The following is a 13044-nucleotide window of genomic DNA, read 5'->3' on the forward strand; positions in this document are numbered from 1 at the left end:
CTTTGTGAACCATACATCTCACAAATAGTTATAATACTGACAGTACTTAAATAGTGTTGTGATAAATAGAGGGATCCACTAAGTGGTTCCCTCTCAGCTTCCCAAGGTGACTTCCATGAGTGGTGTTAGGGCTACTGGGAAATGAAGTCCTGTGAAGACAAGCCTGGGCAGACAAGGGGGCACATTGTCAAGGGGTGCAGTGCCCGGAGGACAGCACAGGAAGCAACCGTAGCTTGAAAAGAGAAGGAGGGTCTCCTGGACGAGGCATTCAGTGATGGTAGAATTTCCCCATCCAGGTCAAGAGAATGTCCACTTCCCCAAAGGCTTTGGTCAGAGCTGCTTCTGTGTTCAACTGCAGGGAGTACAGAGATGAAGGTTGGCGGTGTTGGCTATTAGAATCAATTTCCTTCTGATTAGCCATGCCTAAAATAGGCCTGACTCCCGATTAGTAGCTAGTTCGCTTTCACAACATACCCACCCACCTATGTGCATTGGCTTCAATGGTGTGGACCAAGAGGCCCCTGAGCCACAGTTGTAAGTAAGGGCCAGGGGAAAGACAGTAGTACATGGAGCCCCTAACATCCAGAACCATGGAGGGCAGCCTGGAAGAATGTGGCTCACATCTGAGTGCATTTGCAGACAAAAATACAAGCCCTAGTGGCTCTTTTCCCTTCTATGGTTTTGCTCTTTACCATTATTTTCAAGCTAATGTACTTGTTCCTATAAAAGGGATCCAAGCCTGGCACCGGTGACTCACACCTATAATCCTAGCTACTCACTGGCAGGGATCTGAGGACCTCCATTGAAAGCCAACCTAGGGAAGAAAAGTCCGAGACTCTTAGCTCCAATTAACTGGCAACATCCAGAAGTGGAGTGTGACTCAAGTGGTAAAGCACCAGCCTTGAGCAAAAAAAAACAAAAAAACAAAAAAAAAACCCTACTAAAGTAAGGGAGAGGGCCCTAGTCCTGAATTCCAGCCCTAGTACGTGCATAAAACAAAACCCTACCAGAAAGAAATGACCCTTTTATTTGTGGTGCTTATCCAAAGCCTCTGCAAATTGATGCAAATGTACTGAGTTCCTGCTAAATCTGGTGGGTGTGGGGCTAACTGGTGTAATGATCTGCATTAAGTTCTGCATTAGGCCTCGCAGGTGCCCCCTTGTGGCAGCTCAAGCTAGTCAGCGTGTGTTGGCCTCACCTGTTTAAATGCACTCCAGAACAGCAGGAACCGCCTGTGGGCACTTTCCCTAACGGAAACTGTCTCATTTTCCTGCTGGATGACAGAAAAACAAACGGAAGAATTGTCAAGAGTTAGGTAGGAGCAGAGGCAAGCTCCCTTCTGCTCTTTTGGTCATGCCAGGGTGTTCCCAAGGCCTGAAAAGACAGAGCTGACTTGTGCGTCTCTAGGAGCCAATGCCTAGCACCCTCTGCCTTGTCCGCTTTCATCCACACAGAAATTACACCCCGTAGAAGTGTCATCTGCATTTCACAGGTGAAAAAACTGAGGCCCAACGCGTCCGAGCACCTGGCAAGGTGTCCCCTGCTGATCAGACAGACCCAGACTTGCACCCCAAACACTTTTCCATGATGCCCATGGCTTGCTGTGGTGATATAAAAGCCAGGACCAGATAAGGCAAGGGAAGCATGCTCAAACACTCCAATCCCCAGTTGGCTGGTCTCAGCTTTGCCCATACTCACCCTGGGTTGCAGTTTTGACATGATGACAAAAAAGTTGTTGGCGAGGGTGGAGAATGACTTCATGATCTTGAACTCCACGATTTTGTGGTGGTAGTCTTTGAAAACGGTGTGCAAATAGAACTTCAGCAGCTCGTGGGCGAGGTAACAACTCTCAGCATCCTGCGGAAGACCCAGGTCATGGTGGAACCAAAGCCTCTGCCCGCCCTGCCATACAGCTCAGGCCTGGCACCCTAGACACTTGGCTCTCCAGCTAATACTCCCTTTCTTCTGTAGCACCCAGCCTCTCTAATATGACAGACACTAAAGGCACTTGAACGTGGACTTTGTGGGTTGGGACTTGGCAGGAAAATGAGTTAGAAGGGAACACATGACAGCCTTGAACAGAGAGCAATTGCACCCTAGCCCCCTGGGCTCCGGAAGCCCAGTATCCCTCAGGGACCAGGCTCAACATCCGTGTTCACTGACTGACTAATGGGTGATAAGAGAGTAGTAGGTGAGAGGAAAGATGCGAGTGGAAGAAGGGTTCATTTGAGTTTCCATAAGCAAAGGGGAAATAAAGGTTGGCAGCAACCCTGGGCCAGTGGAGAAGGTTGTTTAGGAGCCTCAGCCTGCCCCTCCCCAGACTCACAAAATGGTAGCTCCAGACCCAGACCACTCTTGCTCATGCCTGGTCCTGTCCAATGTGGAGTAAGCCCAGGGCAAAAGCTACAGCTCCCATCAGCCCCACAGAGGAAGTGCCCTCCCTCTCCCTCATCTAATTACCGAGACGTTCTGGAAAACCTCCTGTTTCAAGAGCCGGACACTCATGATCTTATCTTGAGCTTGCTTCAGGAGCGGAAAGAAAAGAGGTATTAGGTTAAGGGGTCCCCAGTGGTACCTACCACTGCAAACAGGCACTGCACCCCCAGGCCCTAAACCATCCAGGCTGTGAGACTATTGAGACTAGAGGGGCCAAAGGAGAACTCAGAAGCTAAGCTGGCTCCTGAGGAGGGGATACAGGTCCTAACCATTAAGCTTGTCTACCACATTCCCCAGGGGCAAATGGAACCCCAGGAGTTCTTAGAGTCTGGACACAGATTTAATGAGGGACATTTGCTTCCTTGTGTCGATAAGACTACTTGAACAATCTAGCTACTCAGGAGACTGAGATTCTGAGGATCAGTTTAAAGCCAGCCCAGGCAACTAAGTCCATAAGACAGTTATCTCCAATTAACTAACAAAATGCCCAAAGTGAGATTGTGACTCAAATGGTAGAGCATCAGCCTTGAGTAAGAAAAAAAGAGCACTGGTAGCTCACGCCTGTAATCTTGGCTTACTCAGGAGGCTGAGATCTGAGGATTGCAGTTCAAACCAAGCCGGAAAGTCCCTGAGATTCTTATCTCCAATTAACCACTAGAATACTGGGAATGGCTTTGTGACTCAAAGTGTAGAACTCTATCTAGCCTTGAGCAAAAGAGCTCAGGGACAGTGCCTGGCCCTGAGTTCAAGCCCCAGTACTAACACCAAAATGTTTCACCCTAGGAGTGTCCTCTGCCTCTGATTTTTAACTCAGAGCCAGAGTCTATCCATAATAAAGCTAGATCAAGCTCTATTTCCCTTGGGCTCCCCCCCCCCCCCGCCCGCCCCATTTCACTAGGTGTCTTTCTGGGTCTCCATTGCTTGTGTGTAACAAGTGGCTTGTGATGTTTCTTGCCGTCACAGAGATGTAGGACACTGAAGAGAAAACCGTGAAGATCTTCACGATCATAAAACAGAGCAACACCCCACTCACCACAATGTCCTTCATGGCCCCGAAGGCCTTCCACAGCTCTAGAAGAGCTACCCCTTCCACGTGGCAGGGCCCAAAGTGGAATTCGTAGGCCCGGAACTCTGGCACTTGGCTCCCCACAGGCAGGATTAGGCTGAGCCAAAGGGCGGCAGCTATCTGCAGCCCGCAGCCCATCTGTAGCAAAGGAAAAGGCGGGAGGATTGGATGAACCAAGAGACAGACCTTGAACCAGGAGCACTGTGTCCTCAGAATAATGCTCCTCCAGTCTGCCCAAGCCAGCCTCAAGAGTACATGGATTGGGGAATCTGAGCCTAGCCTAGTGCTGTGGTTTGCAGATTCCCACCAAAACTCACATTGGAACTTAATCCCCATTGTGATGTATTCACCTGTAAGATGTCCACTCATGGATTGATGGATTAATGGGTTGATGGATTGTCTTGACAGTGGGTCTGCTATAAAAGCCAGTCTGGCTCTTTCTTGTCTGGGCTTTTTTGCTCTATGATGTTAGGACTATTCTGAGAGTCTCCACCAACAAGAACCACTGAGATGTGAGGCTGCTGATCTTGAACATGGCAGCCTTTAAGAACTCTGAGTCAAATGAATCACTTCTCCTTATAAATTACCCAGCATCCGTTATTCTGTGGTAGCCACAGAAGATGAATGCAGCAGGGTAGTTCCCATGAAAGAATGCTGGAAATCTGTGGGTTTGTTTGAGTGCCCTGAGGTGTGGTGAGGGCTCTTCTGACCTCAGTCTCATAGTGGTGGCCACGCCTTCACTCCATCCCCTTCTCCCATGGTGCCCATCCACCTGCACACCACTGGGCTTCCTGCCTTCTCCATTACCATTCCCCCTTGCCTCCAACCACCTTGCCAGAATTTGACCAAGGTAAGAAATGGAGGATTCTGGGATGGGTGAGAATGTTGTAAGGGATGACTTTGATCAGAACGTGCTGTATTCATACATTTCTTTGTTAAATGACAACTCCTGGCACAACTACTTAAAGAAAATAATTTAAGGGAGGAAAAAGGAAAAGAAGGAAAGAAACAGAGGATTCTCATGTGCTTCTGTACTTGCATAGTGAGTCTAAACTTGGGAGGAAAGGCAGCTCACCTAGGCATGTGCTGGTCTGGGACTGGGCCTTGAAGCACAATTGAGCATGTCTAATTCTCCTCCTGGGAGCAACTAGCTCTGATTTCTCATTTCAAATGGTTAATCCAGGCCCGTGGAGGGCAGGGGGCAGGAGGCAGGTCTGGGTCATACACTCATGCTGCTGCATCAGCTGATCTATTCACTCTTCACTCAGAGAATTGACTTCTCAAGTTACCTCACCAAAGGGAGGAATCAGAGTTCCAGATGAATCACCTTCAAAACCTTCCTATAAAATACCATACCCACCCACCACACCATCAAGTAGAGAATTTCTTTCCAGTGTCTCTTTGCCCTTTCTGTTCTTCTTACTCCCCCCATCTCAATCTCTCTCTCTCTCCCTCTCTTTCTCTCCCTTTCTCCCTCTCTTTCTCTCCCTTTTTTTCTTACTTCAGTCCACAACCATTTAATTTCCTTTCCCCTCCCAGATACTGTCTTACACCTGAAGAGAGATCTCCACACTGAGAAGAAAGAAGCTCTGTGTTTGGCAACTATGTTTATCTTAGCATTGTTCACCATAGCTAAGATACAGAACCAGTCCAGATGCCCCTCAGTAGTTGAATGGATCAAGAAAATGTGATATGTATATATATATACATCTATATACATATAGATGTATATATATACATATAGATGTATATATATACATATAGATGTATATAGATGTATATAGAAAGAATGACACTGTCCCATTTGTTAGGAAATGGAAAGGCTTGGAAAAAATTATATTAAGTGAAGTAAGCCAGGCCCAAAGAAACATAGGTCCCATGTTTTCCCTTATTTGCAATAACTAGTATATGCCTAGGACAAGCAGAAAAGGTCAAAAGCTATGTACATATGACCATGTACGATGATGTTAAGTGAAGTGAACCCCAAGATAGGGACACATGAGGTTTTATCTTTCTTGCTGTTGTTTTTTAATGTACTTAGAATGTACTATGTGATTTTTTTTGTTTCTTTTGTACTTTCTTACTCCATGGTATAACCCCTGTTTTCCTGTATTTGATTCCAGTGCCCAGCATCTAGTTTATACATTTGTCTAATTTGGGGAGGGGAAAGGAAATAAAATGCTGAAATAAGAATACAGGTTGACCCATTGTAGCGATGGGATGCACAAGACACCATGTTGAAAGCAAACTTTACAACTTTGGGGTTCAAGGGGAGAGAGGAGTTGGGGAGGTGGGAAGGGAAGGGGAAAAACAAAGGAGGAAGTAAGAATGCTCAATAGGAAATGCACTCATTACCTTACTCATGTAACTGTAACCCCTCTGTACAGTATTTTTACAATAAAAAAATACTGAAAAAAAGAAGCCCTGTGTTTGGAATGAATGTCAACATCTGGAATAGAGAAGAGGCCCCCAGCGTCCCGCTGGGTCTGTGCATCTACATTGTCTCAAACTCTCCTCACTCTGTCCTTACATACACTATAAGCCTTGGAACCCCTCTCGAAAGCTCATCTCTGGGTCTCATTATCGTGCTGGCCTCCCTTCTAGACAGTCTAAACTTCCCTTAATGTCAAGTTGGAAAAAGCAGCTCCTCACTTCATCCTGTCCTAATAGAAACACTTAAAAAATTGACTTCTGCCATTCTACTCTTAACCTCTGTTCCCAAACCAGATGGCAGTGTACTCCTTCAGAAGACCCAGGAGCACACACCACACACACACACACACACACACACACACACACACACACACACACACACACACACACACACACACACACACTCACCTCAGGTCCTGTGAGTGATGTGCACGGCTGGCTGTGTGAAGGTGCTCAGCTCTCTTTACAGAAGGGGGCCGCTAGGCAGGCTCTCTCACCATTCACAGGTAGAGGAGAGGATACCTGTAGATGAAAAAGTTCTTGGCCCAGCTATAGACCTTATGTCAAAAAGTCAAGGTATACAGGTAACAAGGCTTTGTGGAGATGTATATATATATATATAAGAGGGCTGGAGGAGGGACAGATGAAGAAGGGGGAGGTGGAGAAATGGAAATGGGTCATACTTACCTAGAGAATTACTTCATCACTGCCTAGTCACCCTTTCCTCTAAGACAAAGGTAAAAGCAAGCCCTCGGGTCAAGTGAAAACGGGCTCTGAGTGATCAGGGCCTAGCTTCCTTGAGCTTCAATCGCTATACCTACAGAATTTAAAAAAGAAGAAGAAATTGTACACGCCCCACCCCCACCCCGAGGGCAAGTGTACAGAGTGATGCAAAAGCCAAGCAGAGGGACTTGTATTAAAAGAATCCAATAGTTATACCCTATTGGTGATGAAATGTAACTCACAGGTTGAACATAACCCATAATTACCTCACCTTTAATTCCGTTGGGCCAAGAATTTGAGGAAGAGTTGCCTGACATGCGGGTAAACTACCTATGGTCCCTCAGCCAAAATAGAACTCTTCTTTGGTTCTAGAAACCAGGAGGAATACAGACGTGTAGGCTTGGACAGGTAATAGACAGTTGGGAGAGGGGACAGCTAGGAGGCTCGTCTGGATGTGTCTTTGCCACTGGGAATCATCCAGGGAACACAGGCAGCATGGCATGATGGGAACACCAGTGCAGTGGAAAGACCTGACCACATATCCAGTTAGCTGAGTGGATTAAAAGCACCCATGAGAGCAGGATTTCCCAGAGGGAAAGTCCCTTCCTACTGTGGAAGAAAATGCCAAGACACTGTGAAGAGAAGACCAGGTAAAGAGAGGAGGGAAGCTGAGGGGGAAGTGTAGCCTCTTCCTGGCAGCCACAGTCCCAGGTGACAGCTGGCAGGGGAGGAAGGCAGGTTAGATGAGCTGGTACAGGACAGGCTAGATCAGAGGCAGGAGTATGGATAAGCCTGGGTGGGCTCCAGGATACCCACCTGGTTTGGCTAAGGAAAAGAAAACAGGACATGGCTAGTGTAAGCCAGTGCAGTCTAGGTCTTATCCTTAATGAATCTCCCAGAGCGCCAGTACCTGAGAAGAGAAGACAAGGAGCAAACACAGAGACCTTGGCCCAATATCCACTAAGACTGCTAGTCTTGAACACAGGCTCCTGTGGGCAGAAAACCTGGATGAGGGCTGGGAAGGTGGCTCAGTGGTAGAGCACTTTCCTTGCATGCATGAGGCCCTGGGTTCCACTCCTCAGCACCACATAAGCAGAAAAAGCCAGAAGTGGCGCTGTGGCTCAAGTGGTAGAGTGCTAGCCTTAAGCTGAAGAGCTGAGGGACAGCGCCCAGGCCCAGAGTTCAGACCCCACGACTGGACACACACACACCCCTCCCCCCCCAAAAAAAAGAAAACCTGGATGAGTGAAACCCCAGACACACAGCCTCACTCTCTAGCTGTGGTCTAGGAACTAGCCGCAAGAACATCTGTTGTTAGGAACACAGATTTCCAAGCCCTTCCTTACAGATACCCTCAAGTTGATTCTATTGTTCATTAGACTTCTAAAAGCCTCTATGTAAAGCCCATTAAAGGACTTCCTCTGACATCTTGCAGAAGGTAAATGCTTCCTGTAGGAAGGCTTCTAGAAAGGATTAGAACCCAGGCCTCTCCGTGGGTAAATTTTTGCCCCAGGAGGTTAGTCTGCAACATTTGAGGTCATTTTTAGCTGTCATAACTAGACTGGATGCTACTGACCCATAGTGAATAAGTCAGGAATGCTGTACTCATTCTATGAGGTATACCCATCACCATGGAGAACTATGTGACAGGTGATGTCAAATCACTGGGTTTACAGAGAAGCTGTGGCTGTGGGGGAGAAAGCTTAGGAAAGGAACAGAGAAGGATAACAGGTTAACCTATACTGAAAGAGAGGCAGTGACCCAGGTGGGTATGGCCTGGCCCATTGGCTCCATCCTGGGCCAGACCAAGACCTGGGCTCTTCTAATCCCCAGCAGAGGATAGAACTTGGGGAATTCCCTCCACAAAAGTACTGAGTGAAAGGAAAGCTGATGGGAGGATAGAGTTCCCCAAACAAATGCTAGTGTTTTGTTTTCCAAAATGCTCCTGGATTTAGGTCTTTCATTTGAGTGATCTTATGCCACTCCTGTCCTTTATTTTTCTCCATAGAGCCTGAATTTTTCTGTTTGGAAAATAAATCTATTCGCCTCTCTACAGATTCCTCTAAAGCTATAGGCTAGGGGAGACTTCCTCATCCTCTTTTGGATCCAGCAACCAAAAAGTCACTCTAAACCTGAGAAGTAATTAGCACAGCAATTAGAATTTCCTGAAAGCCAGAAGGTAGGAGAAAGTTATATCACCATCTTTTTCCAGTGAACTGTGAGTTTAATCTTTAAAAGAGATCTTTATCTCCCTACAGGGCTGGGAAAACCATAGGGTAATGGATGTGGGCTCCAACCTTTTCCCCCTGTCCTAGTTAGAGTTACTCCAGGAGCAAGAATGTTCTGCCAGATGATCATTCACAGACTGGCCTCCTTAGCTTGGTGCCTTGATAGCATGCTTTCCCTAATGACACACATCAAAGATGAGAGTAAACACAAACATACATCATCATTCTACAACCATACAGTCTCTGAGACAAATGTTCTCAGTTCACATTCTCACCATAGTGTGTGTGTATGTGTGTGTGTGTGTGAGAGTGTGTATGTGTGTGTGTGTGCGTGCTCATGCACACACACTGAGGTTTGAACTCAGGGCCTGAACACTGACCCTTAGCTCTTTCCCTCAAGAATTGTGCTCTACCATTTGAGCTACAGCTCCACTTCCAGCCCTTGGTGGCTCATTGGAGAGAAGAGTCTCTCAGACGTTCCTCCCTGGCTGGCTTCAAACTGTGGTTCTCATCTCTGGTAAGTATCTTTTATGCTAATGAGATGTTCCATGGTTAGGGGCTCCTGTGTGGCTCAGGATGGGATTGCTTGCCACTTGATAAAAGGATTAGAAAGTTCAGTGCCACACCCTTCCTCTCCACCTTCTCCCAGGAATGAAACACCTCTGGGTAGGGGAGCAAAGTTGAAGACTGAGTTGCTCACCCAGGGCCAGTGATTCAATCAGGAATGGGGGGAGCAAAGTTGAAGACTGAGTTGCTCACCTAGGGCCGATGATTCAGTCAAGGATGCCTACGTGATGATGTTTCCAGGAGACCTCAGAAGGGCAGGATCAGAGAGCTTCCCACGGATGAACTAGAGAAGAGAGGGAGGTCCACACCCCTTACAGCGAAGCGTCTCTTCCATCTGGCTGTCACAGTCCCATCATTTCTTTTGGGGGACCGGTCCCAGAGTTTGAACTCAAGGCATGGGCACTGTCCCTGAGCTTTCATTCTTAAGGCTAGTGCTCTACCATTTGAGCTACAGCTCCACTACCAGCTTTTCATTCATTCATTCATTCATTTATTTTTTTGGTTAATTGGAAATAAGAGTCTCACAGATGTTCCTGCAAAGGTTGGCTTCAAATCCCGATCCTCAGATCTCAGTCTCCTGAGTAGCTAGGATTACAGGCATGAGCCACCAGCACCTGGCTGAGTAGCATCCTTTCATAAAACACTGGTATCTGTTAAGCAAATTGTTTCCCTGCATTCTGGGAGCCACTCAACTCTTTGATGGGAGCAGAGGAAGATACAGGAAGTAGCCTTGATTTTTAGCTGTTCTTCCCAGGCCCATGAGAACCTGCACTTGCAGTTAGTGTCTGAAGCAGGGTGCCTTGTAGACCTTGACCGGTGGGCTCTGATACTCTCTCAAAGTAGGTAGTGTCAGAATGGACTATAGGATAATCAGTCCATGCTCACAGAGAACTAGAGAATTGGGGGAGGGAGAGAAATACCACAACAGAATAAGATTACAGACTAGGTAGACTTTCATTTTCATCTTTGCACATTTTGCAAAATTTGCCTAAAAGAAGTGCACACCTGCCTGCCACTTTAGAGAGACGGAGGTTTGCATAAAAATTTCACCTAAGGGGTGACATTGTCCAAAAAAAAAGGAAAGAAATGCACTCTTTACCTAACTTACGTAACTGTACCCCCTCTGTACATCACCTTTATAATAACAATTTTAAAATATTTAAAGAACAGTAAAAAAAATGTCACCTCTTCAAGGCCACTTGAAGTCATTCATACAAGCTGTAAGGAAGTTCTGTCACCCCTAACTTGTTCTCTCTCTCCCTCTCCCCCCCCCCCACATACACACACTAATATCTTGGCTGTCATCTGCTTCTCTAACACTGCATAGCACAACACAGTAGCTTGTGGAAGAACCAAAAACTGAGATACTAGAGGTGAAACATTCAGACTTATTTCAAATCTGCACTTGGTTGGCTTAACCTCATCACTTGAATGAAGAATTTTAAGCCAGATGAAGTGATTTTTTTTTTGGGGGGGTGTCCGGTCGTGGAGCCTGAACTCTGGGCCTGGGCGCTGTCCCTGCGCTCTTCAGCTCAAGGCTAGCGCTCTACCACTTCTGTCTTTTTTCTTTTTGCTTATGTGGTGCTGAGGAATCGAACCCAGGGCCTCAGGCACACAAGGCAAGCGCTCTACCAAAGAGCCACCTTCCCAGCCCCAGATGAAGTGAATTTTAAGCCACTTGGAAGGTTGAGGCAAGTTCACAGCCAGTCTGGGATATGTAACAAGACCCTATCTAAAATTAAATTTAAAAATTAATTAGTTAACGTAATTAATTTAAAAGAAGGTATTCTAGATGTCATATCCACTTGAAGGCACGAGAGACACTGTAGTTGTTCCCTCATGTGTATAGCTCTCCTCCTTTTGGAATACAGGAAAACTGCACTCGCAGGTGCTCTAAGAGGTAATCTTAACCTCCACTGAAGTCAGGGATGGCCACGTGACTGTTTTGACCAATGAAGTAGATACAAGTGTTAGCAATGTGAGTCATTGTAGGTGGCTGGGAACCACAGCCAGCAAAGTTCCCCATCTCTCCTTTCATTGAGTTGATAGCATTATGGACCAAATATTTCCTTCAGCCTGAGCCCTAAGTAAGACCCTGGGCTAACATCTGACAGAAGAAAAGTCAGAGACCACTTTTGTTGTTAAAAAGAAGCAAAAACAAGCAAACAACACAAAAAAACTCACTGAAAAATAATAGACATTCGTTACTGCAGTATCACTTAGCCTAACCTGACTAATGCAGAAGTCATGTCAGAGAAGAGGACTGAACTGCTCTAAACATGCTTAAAATGGATTTAGACTCTACCAGCAAATCAGTTTAGATTCTAACAGCAAAACAATTTAGATTCCTGTATATCACTCAGACAAGACTCTTTAGAGTCTTTAGACTCTTCATCGCTAACACTTTCTCTGTGCTAGTAAGACACCTCCCTGTAAGTGACAGAGATTCTCCTTCCCTTCTTGAATGGAATGCACTGGTTTCTCCTGAGGCACAGAGTTAACCATGCATTCAGCAGGATGGGGTTGGTGTCATAGCCTGGTGCTGACTACTTTATGGTCCTGCAGTCACCTACGCAGTTAACTTGAGGGTCACACAATGGGGACAGAGATTCCAAAGCAGATGAGGAAGAGGTGACTGAAAGCCGATCTCCTCTTGGTAACAGTGATGTAGGCAAACTTCTCTTTGCAGAAGCTTAAGATGCCAATAAAAACTTTAGTACAAACACACACACACACACACACACACACACGTACACACTACATAGCTTTTTTTAAAACAGACAAAGGAAGGCAGGTGTAAGCTTGCCCTAGAATAAAAGAAAATAGAGAGTGTATCCTCAAAAGAGGCTGACATCTAATAATGATGTTTGACCTGCAGAATATGGAGTTCTTACATCAACATCTCCTTTTTATTTCTTCTGGGTCCTTCACTCCAGCCTCTACTAGATCAGACCCCAGGAATCAATCCAAGTCCAGAGCAGAAGATACTTCTAGCAATCATGGAGTCGGGCTTCTAGTCAGACTCTGCCTTCACCATCCAAAAGGATCCTCCTTGAAAATGGCATTGCTCAAGCAAACAGAGGCAAAGTGTTTTCCTCTGTAGTGTTATTTCCTACCTGGAAAAGTGTCCACCCCTTTTCCCAAGCCTGAGAGATGGCCTTTCCAGATAATGGCTTCAGTCTAATTCTTGATTGAGTAGACTCGGTTTACTCCTAATTAAAGAACGTTAATCCAGACTAGCATAATTTGCATGCTGTTTCTGTAGCCTGGGATTGAACTTTAGAGATGAGAAATCAAGTTCTGCTGATGTGAACACCACAGTCTCATAAACAAATCTCTTGCCCTAGACTGCTTTGATAACTCCCAAAGGGGTGTTTCTCTTGAGTCCATGAACCAAACCAAGTGTCCTCGGGCCAGCCGAGACAGCTCCTGCAATCCCCACCTGCAGCCCCAGCAAGGATGAGCACCCAGCTCCACACACAGGCTTCTCTGTGCCCATTTGCTCCTGCCAAAACAAATACATAAAAATTGTCTCATTCTAAACAGCGTTTGGGGGCCCAGAGTGTTAGGGAAGTAAGTGCAACCCCTTTC

At 46.2% G+C, this 13044-nt stretch overlaps 1 protein-coding gene across 1 annotated transcript; it reads right to left on the bottom strand.

Moving 5' to 3' along the window:
- Nucleotides 1-115: 115 nt before the first annotated feature.
- On the bottom strand, nt 116-3640 carry Il24 (interleukin 24). The gene is made up of 5 exons (XM_070041424.1): nt 3470-3640; nt 2461-2523; nt 1699-1857; nt 1199-1273; nt 116-352 (listed from the first exon to the last, which is right to left on the bottom strand). The coding sequence occupies exons 1-5, from the start codon at nt 3638-3640 to the stop codon at nt 269-271; spliced, it is 552 nt and encodes a 183-aa protein (XP_069897525.1). The 3' UTR covers nt 116-268.
- Nucleotides 3641-13044: the final 9404 nt, after the last annotated feature.

Source organism: Dipodomys merriami, unplaced genomic scaffold (genome assembly GCF_024711535.1).
Source record: "Dipodomys merriami isolate MVZ:Mamm:240054 unplaced genomic scaffold, mDipMer1.0.p SCAF_31, whole genome shotgun sequence".
In the NCBI taxonomy this organism is placed as follows: domain Eukaryota; kingdom Metazoa; phylum Chordata; class Mammalia; order Rodentia; family Heteromyidae; genus Dipodomys; species Dipodomys merriami.